Source organism: Raphanus sativus, chromosome 8 (assembly GCF_000801105.2).
Source record: "Raphanus sativus cultivar WK10039 chromosome 8, ASM80110v3, whole genome shotgun sequence".
Classification (NCBI taxonomy): Eukaryota; Viridiplantae; Streptophyta; class Magnoliopsida; order Brassicales; family Brassicaceae; genus Raphanus; species Raphanus sativus.
The window spans coordinates 6,912,887-6,932,337 of record NC_079518.1 but is presented as its reverse complement, the minus strand read 5'-3'; the positions used below and the strand labels follow the sequence as shown (position 1 = coordinate 6,932,337).

Genomic DNA, 19,451 nt, shown 5'->3' with positions numbered 1-19,451 from the left:
TAATTATAAGCACAACCTTATTGTTAAATTTCTCAAATAGAATTCTTAACTAAAACGTATCATTATTTTTAACATTAATTTAATTATCTAACTTTTTTTCTAACGCTCGATAATTATGTTATTACAAACTATGAGAATATTACAGACGAATCTACAACTGACAATTCGACATGCTTTACGAGGATTCACGTCTGACTGCATCACCTGAGCCAACCTATCGAATCCATGTTTGACGATCCATGAACCCTTAGTCAAACCACTGGACCAAAGAGTTTCTACATTTAATTATCTAACTAAAATTAATTATTTTGTTAAATTGAACCAATAGAAAATAGAAATGTGATATCATAAGTTTTTAAGGGTATCTAATAATATCATTTTTGAGATATTTTTCTTTGTCTTTTTCTAATTTTTCTTTAATTTTATTGATAAAATACCTATTGAGCATTAATAGTTGGAGGTGCTCTTAGAGTAACTCCAAAATGGTATCCAATCCACTTCTAAATAAGTATCCATCTAATCTATCTTATTAAAACAGAAACATTCTGTTGGACCTAACATTTATTTTGTAAGTTTTTAAATTAAATACACCTTTATACTTTATAGTTAAACCTACATTAAATCACTAATGTTCCTTTCTTTATATTATTATCCATGTTTCCAAACAATATACTTATTTTTTAATACTACTATCAATGTTTCCAAACAATATATTTTTATACTACTATCAATGTTTCCAAACAATACAATAATTAATCTTAGTTATTTTATATATATCATTTTCTCTTTAAAATTTTGTAGAAACGTTATAATTTCATAAATTGCAAAATAATGAACTTTAAAATTTGGATTATAAGATTACAAATTATGAAACTATTACAATTTAAATCTAATTAGATTACATATCGGTCATCCATCAGTTCAATCGGTTAGTCTCGGGTTTTAGTGATTTTTTTAATATATTTTAAAAACCTAAATTGAATTGTCAGATCTCCGGATTAACCGGTATAATCACAATCGGGTTGAATTTAAAAACACTGATTTAAATGCAAAAATATTTTAAATACACACTCTTTAAAAATTACCAAAATATTTGTTAAATTATTAGTAAAATTTTTCATCGTAAAATATTCCGCGCTTCCAAAGCGCGGGTCAAAATCTAGTTAATAGGTAAAATCAAAAACATGAAAAATATTTAGAGTTGTCTCTAAATCTAGATGTTTTTGGAACTATATCCAAAAGTACTTTGATTATTTTCAATTAAAAAAATGATTTAGAACTCTAATACCATATCTATGGTTGGAGATGGTCTAAGAAAACCGAATCACAACATATAAATCTCATCAACATTTGATTCATAACCATAACTAAGTATAGTGTAAAATGTCTGGCAAAAGACTTGGGGTATAGTGTAACATGTCTGGATTTGATTCTTACTAAAAAATTATCAATAACTTGGTCAGTCGAGATTTGTGTTTTGGTCCATACAGTTTTAATGATAACTAGATTTTGACCCGCTCTTTCGAAGAGCGGGTATATTTTTGTTTTAGTTTTTTTTTATTTTTTTCATATTTATATTTTTTTATAATTATATTTGTATTTATTTTTAATTATATTTATGTATAAATCTTAATCATAATCTATTTTATAAAATAAAAACAATTTAAAGGGTCTATAGAAGTACACCGCAATCGTTGAACAATATTTGTAGCATGTTTTGAAATCCGATTTGAACCAGCGGTTGAACCGATAAATTCGGTAACTTAAGATAAATTAGATTTGGATTTTGTGAAAAAAACCTGTATTTGAAACCTAATATATATTCTTTTTAACACTATATTTAAAACCTAATAAAACCCGCAAAAAACCACTAAAATCCACAACCCGGTTAAAAGCTGAATCACTAATTGAATCAGTCGATAACTTTTACTTTTTTTTTGGTTTTAATTATGTTTTCAAAGTCAGTTTTGTTTTTGAGTTTTGTTATCGATAATTTGTTAATGACGTCTTACTTTTTTATTTTGGATTTGAAATTTAGTTTTATTATTCACATTTGAATATAAATATTTATGAATTTTTAAGTCATGGTATTTTTTGTTTGATGTCATAAATCTTAACTTGTTATAACTTTTTAAAACATAATCCAAACTATTTTCGATATTTTTATGTCAGATGAAAATAAAATATAAAAAGTAAAGATAAGTATTTCTAAATGTTTTTTAAACCTGCGGTTAATCTAATTATTATTTTATTTACTATAAAAAATCAGAAAATACTTAACTTTAGTTTTTATATATTTATTTTCATTGCTAATATTTTTCAATTGAGATTCCAAGAATAGAACTGGATTTTACAACTGAGTTCAATCTAGAAAAATTGTGTGCTCATCAAAAATTAATAATCTAACTTATTTCTGTAGGAAGAAACGTAACTGCTTTGGTTATAGCCTTATAGGCAAAGAAAAATCGAAACTGTTTTTGGCATTAGACTATAACGTGGTTAGTGTTTAGATTTAATTAGATTCAGTTATATAAAGACAATAATAAATGGTTCCTTAAATAAAAGAATCAAAATGATGGACCCAACTAATATTAATAGGGCATACTTCAACTTTAATAGTATTGATTCAGTAACAAACGATATGGTTACCTTCTATCATTAGTTGGACTGTTGGAAGGTGTTTTAAACTCAGGTTAGACAGTAGTACGTTCCTCCCGAAATCTCCCGCGCTCGACCGTATTAACCGAAAGGAAAAGAAATATTTGATGCATAAACCATTCTTCTGAGAAATTTTGGGACTTGCATGGTTGCTTCCATATAACAATATTATAAAACAAATGGAGATTCGCAAATGTACAACTTTCAAATCTCATTGTGTTCAAAAAAAAGTTTATCATAAAATGCTATACTGTCGACAAAGCAACTAAAAACAGTTCAATGTTGCTATTTCAACAAGATATCGCCCCCCATGTTATTACTTTCTTACCAAGAAATATCTTCATGCAAGTTACTTCATCATCAATAAACTCTCATTACAATTCTGAATTGTCGACAAAGCAACTAGAAACACTTTTATTTTGCTAGCTTCTAAATAAAGACATCAACCCCTGGGATTACTTTCAACCTCTTCATCAAACTTTCGTTACGCAACTCTTATTAGTAACTTATTCATCAAGAAAAACTCGACACTCTAATTTATTTGCTCTGGATGCTATTAATGTGATCCGTGTATATAGGAGAGATCACTCACAGTCCAGCTCGTTCTTTCGATGCTGGTTAGATCAAACGATGCACATGGTTATTTAAATACAGACAAGCTGTTTCCAAACATATCTTCAATGTGAATTAAGGGATATAAATCATCAAGTTATAAAGGCCTAGTGAACTTGACTTGTTGTGTATTATAGTGCATAATCGAACTTAATTCATTTTTATGTTATCCTTCAAAAATCTCCTTAACTGATGGCTTTTATCAGTTTATTTGGAGCATTCATAGCTTCCTTTTGCTTTCTTATCGTCTCTTATTTTCTCAACCAGAAAACCTTTGGTTACTTACAAATCAAGAAAACTCTTCAAAGATACCCCTGGAACTGGCCGATTCTTGGGATGTTTCCGGGTTTGCTTGTGAGGATTCACCGGATAAACGACAGCGTTGAGGTTCTAGAAAACTCTAACATGACGTTCCCATTCAAGGGTCCATGGTTTGCTGGAAAGGATGTATTGATCACAGTCGATCCAGCTAATATTCAGCATATAGTGAGCTCAAACTTCTCCAACTATATCAAAGGTGAGGAGTTCAAGGAGATCTTTGAAGTTTACCGAGACGGGCTAGTCAACTCAGACGGTGATCGAGCTAGCAAGCTGAAGAAGTGTTACCAGGCCCTTCTCCACGATCAAGGGTTTCAGAGACTTTCAACGAGTGCCACAACAAGCAAACTCAAGGACGTGCTATTGCCTCTTTTCGATCATTTTGCAGAGGAAGGGACGGTCGTGGACTTACAGGATGTGTTCAGGAGATTCACCTTTGACACAGCCCTAGTTACAATAACCGGGTCTGATCGTAGATATCTCTCCACTGAAATGCGTGAAGATGAGTTCGTTAAAGCATTCGAGGATGTTGGAGAAGCGATTGTGTATAGGCATCTCACACCAAGATTCTTTTGGAAGCTGCAAAAGTGGATAGGGTTCGGACCAGAGAAGAAGATGGTGGAAGCTGAAGCATTAATTGATCGTGTTTGTGCAAAATACATATTAGCTAAGAGAGATGAGTTACAACAACAAGGGATTAGTCAGCATGAGGATGTTTTAACTTTCTTCATGAAACTAGATACAACCAAGTACGAGCTCTCGGATCCCATTGATGATAAATTCCTAAGAGATGTCATCTTGGGTTTCATTGTAGCGGGAAGAGACACCGTGGTGTCAGCTCTTTCTTGGTTCTTCTGGCTTTTGTCTGAAAATCCTCAAGTGACGACTTTAATACGCGAAGAAATCAACAAGAATCTACCAAGAACCGGATGTGGCCATGAGAACTTGGACAAGCTCGTGTACTTACATGCCACATTGTATGAAACAATGAGGCTCTATCCACCACTTCCATTCCAACGTAAGTCTTCTATAAAATCAGACGTGCTTCCAAGCGGGCATAAAGTCGATGCAGACTCTCCAATTATGATCTTTCTTTACGCGATGGGGAGGATTAGAGCTATATGGGGAGAAGACGCATGGGAGTTTAAGCCAGAGAGATGGGTTTCAGACACAGGAGAGTTGAGACATGAACCGTCCCACAAGTTCTTTCCGTTTTACGCTGGCCCGAGAACTTGTCTAGGTAAGCATACAGTTATGAATCATTTGAAGATAATAGTGGTGGAGGTATTACAAAACTATGACATTGAGGTAGTTAAAGGACACAAGATCGAGCCACTTCCTGGTCTTACTCTTCACATGAAGCATGGGCTTAGAGTCAAGCTTGCTAAGAGATGTTCAGCTTGAAATGCTAATGTTAGAGTTGTTCCAGTGATAAATGGGATATAGTATAAAAATTAATAGTGTACGTATGTATTATTGTCCGTAAGTACTTGCCTCCCTGGTCTTTCAAAGCTTGGTTATAATGTTCGTATGTTTTTAATTCGTTTTTTTTAAATTAAATATTTCCTTTTTATTATATATTATTTCAAAAAAATACAGCAAAAAGGAAACTAAACCAAAAAATTTAATTAACAGAAATTGTTAAATAAGAAAATTTAGTAAAGATATTGAGATACACTATTTTAATTCATTAAGGTTATTTCTATCATTAAAACCGTCGTAAGAACTAACATTAATATGATATACATAAAAAATTTCTCAAATAATATTATAGAAATATGTTATGCGAATTTGTTATAGTGTACATTTTTTAATATTTCACTTAGAATAAGTTGAATCCAAAGTTATGTGTATGTTTTTAGAGTATCTCCAATTTATTGTTATTTTTGTCTTTATAATAGCATTTAGAGGTAAATTTATTTCTATCCATTATTATTTCTTCCTCTAAAATATAAATTACTAGGATATGCCCGCCCTACGGGCGGGATTTGATGGATCGGATTTTATAAAAGATGTAATTTTGTGTCAATTTCCTTTTATGTTGAGTTGGTGTAATATGATTATGTTGCATACACCAAATTTCAACTATATAACTAAAAATAATTGAATTCTTAATATTTTGATGTTTTAGTCTTGAATTGTAAGCTGTTATAGTGTTTTCAGTTTTTAATACTATAAAATCCATAAACCAATCGGATTCGATAAAAAATGAGATTAAGTTTTCTAATACTATTTTTTCTGTGAGTGTTTATAAATAGTGGAGAATGAGGTTTTAATTTAGAAGAACTCTCTGTCAAAGTTAATATAGTTGTTTTGGACAATCTTAGTAGTTACTATTATAAACAATTGTTGTTGTTTGTTTTGGTATTTATGTTATAATGAGGTTTAAAAGGTTACTTCATGAATTCTAGATGTGTGTGTTGGCGCATGTTTTTATTTGATCAAAAAAAAAAATATAATTAGACATTTAGTTGTACATGGGATTTAGCTTATTTAGACCATATTTTATAATATCCAAAATATTAAGCTGGTGGTGGTTAAATGCAACATTTACTTACATGTTAAATGTCGTGAACATATGTTATTGTTGTTTCTTTCAACAGAGTTGAAATTGTGATAATTTTTTGTAACAAATACATAGAAAGTTTTGTGTTTGTGATTTTTAAAGAGTTTCGCTTTTCCTTTCTTCTATTTTTTTATTTCTTCTATCGTCTTATTTTTTTATTCCGCATAGTTACATCTCATTGTAGTTTTTGAGTGATATTACTTAATTAAATAATATGGAGACTTCCCATTTCAAAGTTATGCAAGCTATGCCTTTGTTTTAGTACTTAGCCTTTTCAATACTACTTGATTAAGTAAAAGAAAATAACCAAAGCTATGATTCATGTAACCTTTAAAGTATATGTCTATCGGTCCATGCCTACTGAAATGCTACAACTCTCTGCTTTCTATCCATTTTACAATATTCACAATTCTTTATGTTTAGAATCTTTTTAAGAAAAATCTAAACATTTTATCAACCCCAGTACCAACCTAGCTCAGTCCAACCTAATCCATTTATCATAACCACCAAACAGTAAACAACCATCATATTTCTTCTTCTCAATCTATGAAACAACATTGATATTTCTTGTTGAATCTCAAACTATCAAGGCGTATACATGATCGTATAGAGATCAGGAAGCATGAATCTTAGACTAAGATTCTTAGTCCATGGCTGCTGGTTTTCTTGGATGCATCAATTAAATAACATGCAAAACAGATGAATTAGCTCGATTTGCAGGTCATGTTCTCACTTTTATATGTTAAATACAGCTTTTAGTATTTGATTAAAATAACTATATAATGTTTAACAAATATTTCATGCGTAAACAAAATAATATATGCCTAAAAATATATATATTTTCGTAAAGTTTTAGTATTATAATCATGATTTCTATTTTACTAAATTTATACTATTATTTTGAAGTGATTTTTAAATGCCACCTATTACGTTAAAAGATAGAGTAATTAAATTTAGTGATACCTTTAATGAATAATTATGTATATTTATTAAATTAGACAACTGGTTATAAATTAATATAGTAATAATTAGCCCCAAAGATATTTTTAAAATATAAGATAATTTATATAACTATTAAATGAAGATAATATTTATGAATCATAAAAAAAGGAAAAATAGAAAAATTCATATTTAAATGTCAATCGCGTAAAAATTGATTGCATATTATAAAATAGATTATTCAGTGTTTTTAATTATTTATTTTGTTAGAGAATTTGTCATATATAAATAATTTGATGGTATATATAAAATTTAAAAATATGTATTAATAAATAGGAACATTTTCTTGAATAGACAATTTTCAAGTTTTGTCACAAAAAGAAATCTTAAGGAAGAAAATGACAAAATGTTTCATTTAATAAATAAAAGATCTTTATACCCTAGGTATATAAATACAAATAAGTAAATAAAATAAATAAGTAAAGAAATATTTTTTATAGTTTCAGATTATATGTTTTCAAATTCTAATTTTCTATAATTAATTTTTTGAAACTTTTTTTACTTCCTTTATTTTTCTCAATTACGTTTTTTGGAAATATTTTTAAAACTATTTTAAAAAATTTATATTTATTTTTATTTAATAAAAGATTTAAATCTCAATCACAAATCATCACGCCTTAACACTAACCCTAAAGTATATATCAAATAACCCTATGGATATAAATGTATATTTACTTCTTTAACAAAACATTTTGATCATTTTAATCATTATATGCTATATTTGGTGAAAAAACTTTTTTAGGGTTATCCTAAGGTATTTCTTTAATAAATAATTGTGTCTTCACGAAATATCCGCATGGATTTTTATCTGAAAATGGTTCATGTAAAAATTATAATACATGAATCTAAAATTCTCCATGCAAAGTTTCTAGTTCATAATTTTTTTTTACATACATAAAATCATTGTTTAGTTTATGTATAAAACCCATCTTTTTTATGAGTGGTTTTATAAATTTAGAACATTATATAAGAAATGCAAAAGTATATATTGATCCCGAAGTTAATAAAATAATACCACCAACCTTTCTTTAAGGTTATAAGAATACAGATAAAAAAAAATATGAAAGACCAAACTAAGGTTAGGTCATGACATAGATGATTGATAAAAGCTAAGAGCTGAAAAAGATTTCCCGTTAATCCGAAAACGTAAGAATATCAAGACTGCATGATACCAAATATTTAAGCCCCAAAATTATCTTCTTTACAAACACTCTGATTGCATCCCACCAGAATACTAACGACGTTTACGTCGAAATCATCCAATCAAATCACACATCGTAACGACACTGTGTATCTGCTCTGATTCTATCGCCACCGCAATTTTGCCCTTTCTTTGTGCTGCTGGCGGGCTCGCCTGATTCCTCATTACCAATTCCTTTTGTTCCTTCATGCATGTGGTTCTCATTAATATGTTCCAGATTCGTTAGGTTGACCTGCTAAAAGAGCAATGGTGACTTCGAGATAGGAAAGAAAAAATGGAGACATTTGAGGGAGAACTCTAGCTCAAAACTTCAACGCACCACAACCGCAACACTGAGCTCGCAAAATTTAGGAAAATGGATAGATTTTTCAAATAGAGAATGCGGCAAGAAAACAGTGTTGTAAGGCTTTATAGCAGCAGTAGAAATCTGAGATCAAAAGGCTTGCAAGCGAGTACAGTTGTCAGGATGTTCTCTCACACCATCTAGCAAAGGTGCCCAATCTCCATTTAAACTGCAACAACATAACTTCTAATCACCATTTGAAGAATCAGTAAGAAGAAGAGATAGTGAAATGGTTTCCTCACCAGTATAATTGTCTTCAGCCAAGTTGTTCCAGAGGTTAATGGAAAAGCTGACATGTTTTCCAGCGCCATTTTTGTAGACAAAGCTACGATCAAGTGCTTCGCTAAACCAAAAAAAGAACCTTCAAATCAACAGGGAATAGAGAAATTTTGTACAAAAGTGAATCAAACCAATGGATTCCATGGTGTATTTTTTTCTTTTTCTTGAGGGCTTCACAAAAGGAAAAGGAAAATTTTGCAGGGGAAAGTATATTCTCACAGAGTGTAGTTAGTGCAATGGGAGGCAGATGTTGCTTCCTCAGCGTTCTTTCTACAAACTGAAGATAGCTCTCAGCCTCGGTGTACTGTCAAGGTCTTCCATGTTCCGGGCAGAAGTTCCTATAAATCTGAAAAAATGCCAAAATAAGGTTTTAGCTCAGGAAAATTCAGAGGTTTAAAGAAAACCAATAGGTTGGTTCAACGACTCACAAAGGACCAAATTACAGGTCATGTTTTCAACATCTCATATAAATCTGAGTAAGTAAGATGTTAATGAAAACATAAACTTTCATGTCTTGTGTGAAATATAAGATGCTCATGGGAAAACTCAATTCAGAATCATAACCCTCGTCAAGAGATTCCACTGCATAAATCAATTTTTTTTTTGTGTTAGACTTCAAGCTTCTTCACTAACCGGAGATAATAGATAGAGTACACGTCTTTTGGAATGGCGTCTTATGCTGTAGAACGTGGAAGTTGCCGGTACTGTAAAAAAAAACAATCTAGTATTGAAATCCAGCGGAGGAACATAACAAACTCAAACGGGGTAACAGAACAAACCTGGAAATCAAGCAGCAACATGTCGACCCCCATGGGTTTGCCGCCGCGTCGGACGTTCCTGGCCTCCCAGAAGCGGAGAAACCGGACTTGAAAGGTGGAGGAGCATCGTCCGGTCTTCAGATCGGAAGGAAGATCGCTGCATTAGTCATTTTTCTCGATAACATTTACTTTCTTGTTTAGAGGGAATGAGAAGATGGATGTGATAGTAGGAAAGCTTACCCTTTTATGTTCCACCGCCTCCTCGCATGAAGAAGATCGCATTCAAGATAGATAGTGAGTGATGATTTGAGAATGACTTTAAGATGGGGAATCTGTAATTGATATAGAGCGTTAGCAAGAAGCTGAATCAACTTTTAGCAAAAAAAAAAAAAAAGAAGCTGAATCAACTCTGTGTCGACATTAATGGCGGAGACGAAAAACCTAATACGAAAACGACGGTCTTTACAACTGGTGGAACTCATTAATGGGCTCGCCGAATTGAAAAAATGTAAGGCCCATATCTAATAAGAAGCCACGTAGCTGAGAGTTTAATGAAACGCAGTGGATTTGCGTTTTGGACACGTGTCTCTCTCTGGTAACACTATTATTTGACATGGATGAAGGAGAAGAGAGTCCCCTTTTCTTTATAATAATAGATTATTTTTCTTCCATATATTTTTTTTAAAAAATAGATGAATATATTGGAGCAAAATCCATCTCCATAGTAAAATTTATCATATTTAAAGGCAAAATACATTTCTTAAATAGTATTGATAATATACAACTTTCACGCTTGAGTATATGGTTCATACGAAGAAATCTGGTAACCATGCTAAATTGTCGACGACGGAGATAGAAAACAGTTCAATTTTGCTAGCTGACATCAACCCGTTTTATTACTTTCTTAGCAAAAAGTCTCTGCATTCAAGTTACTTCATCATCAAGAAACTCTCATTTAACTAACTTATTCAACAAGAAAGATTTGACACTAAAATGTCTTTGCGCTGGATGCTATTAACGTGATAATTTGTGCATGTAGGAATAGATCACTCGACAATTCAGCTCCTTCATATGAATGATTGTTGGATCAGAATATCTACATTGGTTATTGAAATACAGACAGGCTGTTTCCAGACATATAACTTTAATCTAAATTAAAAGGCAAAGCCTAAGTTAAACAGGGACTTGAGAACTCAACATATTGTAGTAATATATAGCGTACGTGTATTGTGTATAATTCAACTTCCTTCGTATGCTTTCTTCTCTACACAAAGTCAAACATCTCTAATTAATGGCTTCTATTGGTTTATTCGAAGCATGCCTAATTTTCTGTTGCTTTCTTATTGGCTATTATTTTCTCAACAAGAAAGCCTTCCAAAGCTCCCTCTGGAACTGGCCCATTTTTGGGATGTCTCCGGGTTTGCTTGCGAGGATTCAAAGGATAGATGAAAGCGTCGAGGTTCTTGGCAACTCTAACATGACGTTCCCATTCAAGGGTCCATGGTTTTCTGGGAGTGATCTTTTGGTCACGGTCGACCCAGCTAATATTCACCATATAATGAGTTCAAACTTCTCCAACTACATCAAAGGTGCAGAGTTCCAAGAGATCTTTGAATTTTTCGGAGACGGTATAATCAACTCAGACGCCGAGCGAGCTAGCAAGCTGAAGAAGTGTTATCAAGCCCTCCTCCACCATCAAGGGTTTCAGAGGCTTTCAACGAATGCCACAACAAGCAAGCTTAGTGACGTGCTATTGCCTCTTTTTGATCATTTTGCTGAAGAAGGGACGGTCGTGGACTTGCAAGATGTGTTCCGGAGATTCACCTTTGACACAACCCTAGTTACCATAACTGGGTCTGATCCTAAAACTCTCTCCATTGAAATGCGTGAAGATGAGTTCGTTAAAGCATTCGACGATGTTGGAGAAGCCGTTGTGTATAGGCATCTTACACCAAGATTCTTTTGGAAGCTGCAAAAATGGATAGGGTTCGGACCAGAGCATAAGATGGTCGAAGCTGAAGCATTAATTGATCGTGTTTGTGCAAAATACATATTAGCTAAGAGAGATGAGTTACAACAACAAGGGATTAGTCAGCATGAGGATGTTTTAACTTTCTTCATAAAACTAGATACAACCAAGTACGAGCTCTTGGATCCGATTGATGATAAGTTCCTAAGAGATGTTTTCGCGGGTTTCATCGTGGCGGGAAGAGACACTATCGCCTCAGCTTTGTCTTGGTTCTTTTGGCTTTTATCTGAAAATCCTCACGTGACGACCATAATTCGAGAAGAAATCAACAAGAATCTACCAAGAACCGGATGTGGCCTAGAGTACTTGGACAAGCTCGTGTACTTACATGCGACGTTGTATGAAGCAATGAGACTCTACCCACCAGCTCAATTCCAACGAAAGACTTCTATAAAACCAGACGTGCTTCCAAGTGGACATAGAGTCGATGCAAACTCTACAGTCATGTTCTTTCTTTACGCGATGGGGAGGATGAAAGCTATATGGGGACAAGACGCATTGAAGTTTAAGCCAGAGAGATGGGTTTCAGAGGCAGGAAGGTTGAGACATGAACCGTCCTACAAGTTCTTTCCGTTTAATGCCGGCCCAAGAACTTGTCCTGGTAAGCATACAGCTATGACTGATTTGAAGATAATAGTGGTGCAGATATTGCAAAACTATGACATTGAGGTAGTTAAAGGACAAAAGATCGAGCCACTTCCTCTTCTTTTTCTTCAAATGAAGCATGGGCTTAAAGTGACAGTCAAGAAAAGATGATCGGCTTGAAATAATGAATGCTTTAATAGCTGTTTTATAATATATCATAACTTGTATAAAAATAATAAGGTAAAGGTGTTTCAAGAATGGTTAATAGTAGATGTTTCATTATATATAACCATGATTGATATTTGAAATGTACGAATTTCAAATAGCTGCCTACGTTAAAAATCATGACTGATAACTGAAATGTATTTAATAATATAAATTTCATAATATCTACTGCTAAGAAAATGAAAAGTTCGACAAATTACATGGCAGAAAACATATAAAATGTAATCATGTTAATAAACGTTATACCCATACACATTTCAACAAGAACTGATGACGGGCATTTACAGTAATGGCCCATTTTATCTTATTGGGCTTAGTGGGTCCGTTAAGGCCCATAACTGTAAATAACAATAAAAAAAAGCTTTTAATCCATGTCCTGAGAGACATCGAAAAAGCCGAAGAAAGTGAACTCTGTGCTATCTCTACCTGTTCCTCCCTCTACTCTATACCTACTCCTCCTCCGGTATACTTTCTATCGTTTCTTCCAGTAATCTGGTCTCTATTGCATTCACTTCGTTGTCTCTGTATATATCTGTTTGTGTATTGTATTTGTATGTTTCTCTTCACTTGGTTGACTAGTTCGTTATTGGTTTTTAGCGTGTAATGAAATTGAATTGGTGAAGTTAGGTTAGAGAAGCTTCTGATGGCTCCCCTTACACTCTCTGTTGATGTGAAGAGCTCTTCATCCACTGCTCCCGGTAAATAAAAAAAAAAGAGATGTCTTTTTTTTTGTAACTGTTACATATATGTTTGGACTCCATTGAAGGAGAGGATGGTGTTTTATTTGATGGGGGGGTTTGTGGCAGATGTTTCGAGTAGGGTAGTGCAGATTCCACAGATCAAAAAGAGCAAAGGCTTTGCTTCAGTCAATACGCAAGACGAAAACCCTTTTGATTTCTTCCGCACTCTCTTTGGTATAGAACCACTTTGTACTTTCTCTTTTATGAGTTTAGTGTAAAGATACAGTCTTTGAATCTGAAGATGTTTCTTTTCTTATTTTTTTATATGATGCAGAGGGATTTATAGCAGGAGGTACGGCTGGAGTTGTAGTTGAAACAGCTTTATACCCTATTGATACTATAAAGACTAGACTTCAGGCAAGTCAAGGAAACCTTTAAAAATAGTTCATTCCTTTTTGTTATCATTGAGATTTAACTGTATTCAACTAAGCTCATGTAAAAAAAGAAAGAGTTTAATTATTTTTGATGTTATGATGTAGGCAGCTCGTGGAGGTGGGAAGATTGTGTTGAAGGGTCTCTATTCAGGATTAGCTGGAAATATCGCTGGTGTCTTACCGTAAGTGTACTGTGACCTCATCCTTCTTTTTTTTGTCCCTTTCTTCCTTGTCCCTTTTCTATGTTTATCATATTCTATACTTGTCTTATCTTGATGCTCTGCTTATTTCGACAATGTTTCTATATGTAGGGCTTCGGCTTTATTTGTGGGAGTTTATGAACCCACAAAGCAGAAACTGCTTAAGACCTTTCCTGATCATTTAAGCGCAGTTGCTCACTTGGTGAGAGACTTTTCTTTCATTTTTTGTTCTGCCATTGAAAAGAAAAATATTTTATTTTTTACTAGTCTCTGCTGTCACTGAACAATCAGGTCATGATTTTATCAGTAAACGAATGATATACATTAAGCAACTATGAATCTTTAGATCGTTGAATTGTTCCTTTGTATTGAGTGGAAGAAGAACAATAATCTTGTCCCTTGTATCAAATTCCACAGACTGCAGGGGCTATCGGTGGACTTGCTGCCTCTCTGATTCGAGTGCCTACAGAGGTTAAAAATAACTCCATCTCTGATCCTGTTCTGTAATAGAATCTCTTCAAGTGACATTCCCATGTGTGTGTTCTTTCTATAGGTTGTGAAGCAGAGAATGCAGACTGGACAGTTTGCATCAGCTCCCAACGCTGTTCGAGTTATTGCATCACAAGAGGGCTTCAGGGGTCTCTATGCAGTTAGTAACTAACTAACACCTTTTCTTAACCTCTTCCTCCTTTTTAGTCTGTGATTTTTTATTTTTTTGTGTGTGTGGTAACTTATTTCATTTTTCTTCTAGGGATACCGATCCTTCCTATTGAGAGATTTGCCGTTTGATGCTATTCAGTTCTGCATTTATGAGCAGCTATGCTTGGGGTATAAAAAAGCAGTAAGCTTTCTTTGCAAAAATAATCAAACATACAGACTGCATTGTAAACGTACTGATATTTTGGCATGAGATTGAACTTTGCTCAACCCTTTTTTTGGCAGGCGCGTAGAGAGCTTAATGATCCTGAGAACGCTCTCATTGGTGCATTTGCTGGTTAGTGACATACCTTGTACGCATAAAATTTTGGCACATGTGGTGGATGTTGCACAATCCTCATAATCTGACCTGACTGTGAGATTTAAATGTACCTTAAAAGAAGACTTTGATCCATTATAACAAAGTATAATCAAACTTTTTGATCATTCCTTTGTATATTGTTTTATAACTTCGGTTGATTGTTGCTTTGTGGGTTTATGCAGGTGCTCTGACAGGAGCTGTCACCACTCCGCTTGATGTTATTAAGACAAGATTAATGGTTCAGGTAATAATGGTTTATCACACCTTCAAAAGTTTTTTATTGGTCTTTCCAAACGCTAAATCATCTTTCTTCATCTTCTTAGGGATCAGCTAAACAATATCAAGGAATAGTAGACTGTGTTCAAACAATTGTAAGAGAGGAAGGAGCTTCTGCTCTCTTAAAGGTACACACACATACTATTTTGGAGTTTGAGCAGAGAGCTTTAAAAGACTACAAAGACACTAATCCTTGCAAGCTGTTTTTTACTTGTAGGGTATAGGGCCAAGAGTGTTGTGGATAGGTATTGGTGGTTCAATCTTCTTTGGTGTCCTTGAGAGCACGAAGAGAACACTTGCAGAGAGACGTCCCAAGACGGTTAAAGAATCGAAAGAGGATTGAGTTTCTTGCACACTATTCTTGAGGACTATAAAAATGGTTGAAAGGTGATACTGTTGGACATTCAACCGAGCCCCTTTGTGTGAGTTCTATGTGATCAGACTGTGAATCATGATCATTTCAACTTTCTTTCCCCAGATAAAATAAAGTGGCAAAATATCAAATTCGATGTTATTAAATGTTGATAGCGTATTAATTTTTCTCTAAACTACACACCCGCGCGTGAACTCCAAAGCATCAAAATTTTGGTAGCCATTTTAACCAGTATCCGAACTCGAATTCGATAATGAAAAAACCCAAGGAAAATCTGAACCATAGTAATAAAATACCCGAACTGATATTAAATTAGAAGAGTTGGATATCCGAATTTAAATGGATATCCGAAGATAATTAAGAGTTGAACATCCGAATCTAAATGGATAATTTGAATATCTGAATCTAAATGGGATATCAGAAGATAATCAAACATATGTATTCTTAATCTTATATTTCTAATTTATATATTATTTTATTTAAAATATTTATATTGATACTATATATAATTACGGAAAACAATATAATATTCATTTAAAATACATATTAAAATTTTTGTTTCATTCATTAACAAAAATTACATCCAAAATTTAAAAACAATGACCAATTAATGACCAAATTAATGTTCTCTTATTTTGAAATGTAACTTATTGAAAACAAGCATAACAAACTATTATTCCTGAAAATATTCAACACACTATTAAAATAATTATTAAAGCTTATTAATTTATATGTTAAGTATGTTTATAGATGTAGTATATATTAATCGTTACTGAGTATGATATTTTTATAATAAAAGAGTAACGTAAGTTCTTGGCCGTTGAAACTTGAACATATATTTTCGGACCCTCCCAAGAAAATAAAGGAAATGGATAATTTGTAATGGCAAACATAAGTAATAATAACAAATGACTTTTATGGTAAGATCTATTGTTTATGTTCATATAATTCACCCTGAATTGTGTCATATTGATTGGTGCAGTTATGTCCAATCATTTGATGGTCCCTCCATGTTAGGGTTTTCAGTTTCACTTGATTATTGTTTTGTTAGTGTTCAATTATGTTCTCATGTTTTGACATTTGTCACTAAAACAGATGTTTTTTCTCGTCTCTTTTTAACTCCCAAGTGCATATTTGCTGATGGCTATATGTTTGAATTTGAAGTTACTTCCATGGTTAAATTACTATTTGCCATATGAGATGTGAAGGCAAAGAAAATTCAAAGAACATTGGTGTGAGATTCATAAGGAAGTCATTAAGGAGGGGGTCGGCATAAAGTGACAGAGGAAGGACAGAACAAAACAGCTTTGGATGGTCGGATCAATATAATGTTGTCAAATTATAACACTAACAGACGCAGAGCCCCCATGGTGTCATCATTTCTCTTCGTAATCGTGTCCCTTTTTGTTGTTTCTTCCCCCCCCCCCCCCCCCCCCCCCAAAAAAAAAATCTTATTTCTTAGTTTTTGTTTACATTGTATTAGTTAAGATTAGTCTTTTATAAATTGATCTCAAAATGTTACATATGTATGTTTTGTAAGTTGTACATTAAAGATCATATTGTTGCCTTTTTTTGGGTTGTGGCTTCATTAGTTGTGTGCCCCTAACCAAAAGTCCACATTTACAAGCTTCAAAATTTGTCTAGAAAGTCAATGAGTTTAGTCTACATGCGAAGACATCAAAACAGTAAAACTTATTCGTCCAGCCTCACCTAACTCATTCGAATGAGCTAAACTGGGTTGTTTTTCTTGGTTATTGATCGAAATTTCCTTATCCCGTTTTATGTTTTGTATGTTGTGAAGATGTATATTCTGTATCAGTTCGTGAAGTAATACAGGAGGTAGTACATGTGTGTGTCATGAAGATGGGCTGAGTTGGAGTTCGTGTTTTGTGATGTCCGTTGGCTTGTTAAGCTTGGAGAAGAAGTAATATATTTATCAGAAAGTTTACATTAAAGATAAATGATATTACTTGGAGAGGAAAAGGCAAGAGAGTTATTTCCTAAGAGAAAAAAGAAAGTTACTTAAGTTGCTTTTGGAAGAACTTGAGGAGCAAGTTCTGGTTATCTACATAAGGAGGACGTGCCTCCATGGAGAAAGGTGTCTCTGCTAAAAAGAAAAACAGTTGAGAGATCGTTCTGGTGTTGCTTGTGTGATCAAGCCTTTGGTGTCACTGCTCTGCGTTAGGTGTTGACGTAGTTGGTGAAGTACTTCCGAGAAGTGGAAGATTGAAGCCTAGACTCAGGGGGAGTTTAGCTCGGGGTTTGGAGGATCCTGATAAACAGAAGTCTAGACTCTAGGGTGAGTTTTAGCTTAGGATTGAGGCTAATCCTAAAGGATTCTTGTAATAGAAAAGATTGGTGTAAGACTCTCTTGTTCTAGTGAATTCGAAAAGATAAACTTGTGTGTTTTACTTTCTGCTATTATTTCTCTGCCCTCACTACATTAACAAGTGGTATCAGAGCCGGGCTCGATAGAGTTAACGACTTAGTTTCGAGTAGATCAAGGTGAGTGACAGAGACTGCGTCAGGAAGAAGAACAGAGTTTGTGATGGCGGCATATCAAGAGGGAACGTCTATGACAAAACCCCCACGTCTTGATTCATCCAATTATGGATATTGGAAGGTTCGTATGCAAGCTTTTATCAGTGGGCTTGATGAGGATTGTTGGAGTTCTATTGAAACTGGTTGGAGTCCTCCGGTGATGCTTGATGATGAGAAGGTTGAAGTTCTTAAGCCAAGAGACAAGTGGACTGCTGCAGAGAAGAAGGCTTCAAGTTGCAACTCTAAGGCAAAGACTGCAATTTACAATGCTATTGATGCAAGCTACTTCAAGTTGATTTCTCAATGTGCTTCAGCTCAGAAGGCATGGAAGACTTTGGAGAATATGTTTGAAGGTACTACAAGTGTGAAGCGTACCAAGCTGGATATGTTAGCATCAAGTTTTGAGAATCTGAGGATGGATGAAGAGGAAACCGTGGCTCAGTTTAGTGCTAAGTTGTGTGATATTTCCAATGAATGTTTTGCACTTGGAAAGCAGTACAAGGACAAGAAGCTGGTGAAGAAGCTGAAGAGATCGTTTCCATCCAAGTTTGAGTCAAAGATCTCTGCTGTAGAAGAAGCTCACAATCTGGATGAGATGCCTTTTGATGAGTTTGTTGGGATTCTTCAAGCTTTTGAGCTGAGTAGATTACATGGAGGAAAGGTGAAAAGCAAAGAAGATCCGCATGGAATTGCTTTGAAGAGTTCATCTTCTGAAGATCCTATGGTGTTGCTGTCAAGAGATTTTGCTGGCTTTCTGAAGCGCAGAGAAGAGAGGATGAAGAATGCAAGAAGAAGTGATTCAGGCAGATCATCATCAAGAGTACAATGCTACGAATGCAATGGATTTGGCCATGTCCACAAAGAATGTGGGAATTTACTGAAGTTAAAGAAGAAGGATGAATCTGGTACTGATTCAGATGATGGTGAGGAGTTGAAGAACTTGGTGGCGTTCACAACTTTTGTGCCTAGTTCTAAGACGGAATCTGCGACGGGATCTGCGTCAGCGTCTGCGTCAGGGTCTTCATGTGGAGGTGATGATGATGCTGTAAGTGATGATGATGATGGAGACTTTGATCTTGCTGGAAAATATGAGAGGCTGTATGAGAATTGGCTCAAGCAGGTTGATGCTAATTCACAGTTTGCTAAGGAGAAAGCTAAGCTAGAAGCTGAAGTTGCTGAAGCACTTAAGTATGCCTCAGAGAAAGAAGAAGAAGCACGACAGGCTAGTGCTCAACTTGCGGAGATTCAAAAGGGTTTGAAGATGCTGAATGGTGGGACGAAGCAGCTAGATCATCTGCTCAGTATTGGAAAGAGTGATCGATGTGGTCTTGGATATCAAGGAGAATGTTCTACAGC

The 19,451-nt window shown here is 34.1% G+C and overlaps 3 protein-coding genes and 1 long non-coding RNA gene across 11 annotated transcripts; 3 read left to right on the top strand and 1 right to left on the bottom strand.

The window, feature by feature from the left end:
• The first annotated feature begins 3,462 nt into the window (after window positions 1–3,462).
• On the top strand, window positions 3,463–5,022 carry LOC108821500 (alkane hydroxylase MAH1-like). Its single transcript, XM_018594523.2, has one exon. It carries the CDS (start codon window positions 3,463–3,465, stop codon window positions 4,990–4,992), a length of 1,530 nt encoding a protein of 509 aa, XP_018450025.1. The 3' UTR covers window positions 4,993–5,022.
• Window positions 5,023–8,137: 3,115 nt separating this feature from the next.
• On the bottom strand, window positions 8,138–10,175 carry LOC108819122 (uncharacterized). 5 transcript variants are annotated; one of them, XR_008938074.1, is made up of 7 exons: window positions 10,143–10,175; window positions 9,975–10,066; window positions 9,756–9,891; window positions 9,610–9,680; window positions 9,196–9,322; window positions 8,940–9,040; window positions 8,138–8,866 (listed from the first exon to the last, which is right to left on the bottom strand). It is a non-coding gene; the product is annotated as an uncharacterized LOC108819122 (long non-coding RNA). The 5 variants fall into 5 exon arrangements; XR_008938076.1 differs by lacking the exon at window positions 10,143–10,175 and having other exon boundaries at window positions 8,138–8,589; window positions 8,674–8,866; window positions 9,975–10,136; XR_008938075.1 differs by lacking the exon at window positions 10,143–10,175 and having other exon boundaries at window positions 8,138–8,586; window positions 8,674–8,866; window positions 9,975–10,136.
• An 850-nt stretch (window positions 10,176–11,025) lies between these two features.
• Window positions 11,026–12,519, top strand: LOC108821519 (alkane hydroxylase MAH1-like). Of its 2 annotated transcripts, XM_018594534.1 has the most exons (2): window positions 11,026–11,443; window positions 11,513–12,519. In XM_018594534.1, the coding sequence occupies exons 1-2, from the start codon at window positions 11,026–11,028 to the stop codon at window positions 12,517–12,519; spliced, it is 1,425 nt and encodes a 474-aa protein (XP_018450036.1). The 2 variants fall into 2 exon arrangements, with proteins under 2 accessions (XP_018450036.1, XP_018450035.1); XM_018594533.1 differs by having other exon boundaries at window positions 11,026–12,519.
• Window positions 12,520–12,953: 434 nt separating this feature from the next.
• LOC108819295 (S-adenosylmethionine carrier 1, chloroplastic/mitochondrial) lies at window positions 12,954–15,700 on the top strand. Of its 3 annotated transcripts, none has more exons than XM_056993217.1 (13): window positions 12,954–13,036; window positions 13,197–13,271; window positions 13,380–13,487; window positions 13,588–13,674; window positions 13,797–13,869; window positions 13,999–14,089; window positions 14,305–14,358; window positions 14,441–14,536; window positions 14,639–14,728; window positions 14,830–14,881; window positions 15,088–15,149; window positions 15,229–15,309; window positions 15,399–15,700. In XM_056993217.1, exons 2-13 carry the CDS (start codon window positions 13,217–13,219, stop codon window positions 15,522–15,524), a joined length of 975 nt encoding a protein of 324 aa, XP_056849197.1. In that variant the 5' UTR covers window positions 12,954–13,036; window positions 13,197–13,216; the 3' UTR covers window positions 15,525–15,700. The 3 variants fall into 3 exon arrangements, with proteins under 3 accessions (XP_056849197.1, XP_056849196.1, XP_056849198.1); XM_056993216.1 differs by having other exon boundaries at window positions 12,960–13,036; window positions 13,201–13,271; XM_056993218.1 differs by having other exon boundaries at window positions 12,975–13,036; window positions 13,171–13,271.
• Window positions 15,701–19,451: the final 3,751 nt, after the last annotated feature.

Excerpts from the sequence above, each read along its gene's own strand:
- LOC108821519 (XM_018594533.1), top strand. The coding sequence starts at position 11,026 with ATGGCTTCTATTGGTTTATTCGAAGCATGCCTAATTTTCTGTTGCTTT.
- LOC108819295 (XM_056993217.1), top strand. The coding sequence starts at position 13,217 with ATGGCTCCCCTTACACTCTCTGTTGATGTGAAGAGCTCTTCATCCACT. Across the intron at positions 13,675-13,796 it reads AAAGACTAGACTTCAGGCAA|CTCGTGGAGGTGGGAAGATT; the intron begins GTCAAGGAAACC and ends TGATGTAGGCAG. Across the intron at positions 14,090-14,304 it reads TAAGCGCAGTTGCTCACTTG|ACTGCAGGGGCTATCGGTGG; the intron begins GTGAGAGACTTT and ends CAAATTCCACAG.
- LOC108821500 (XM_018594523.2), top strand. The coding sequence starts at position 3,463 with ATGGCTTTTATCAGTTTATTTGGAGCATTCATAGCTTCCTTTTGCTTT.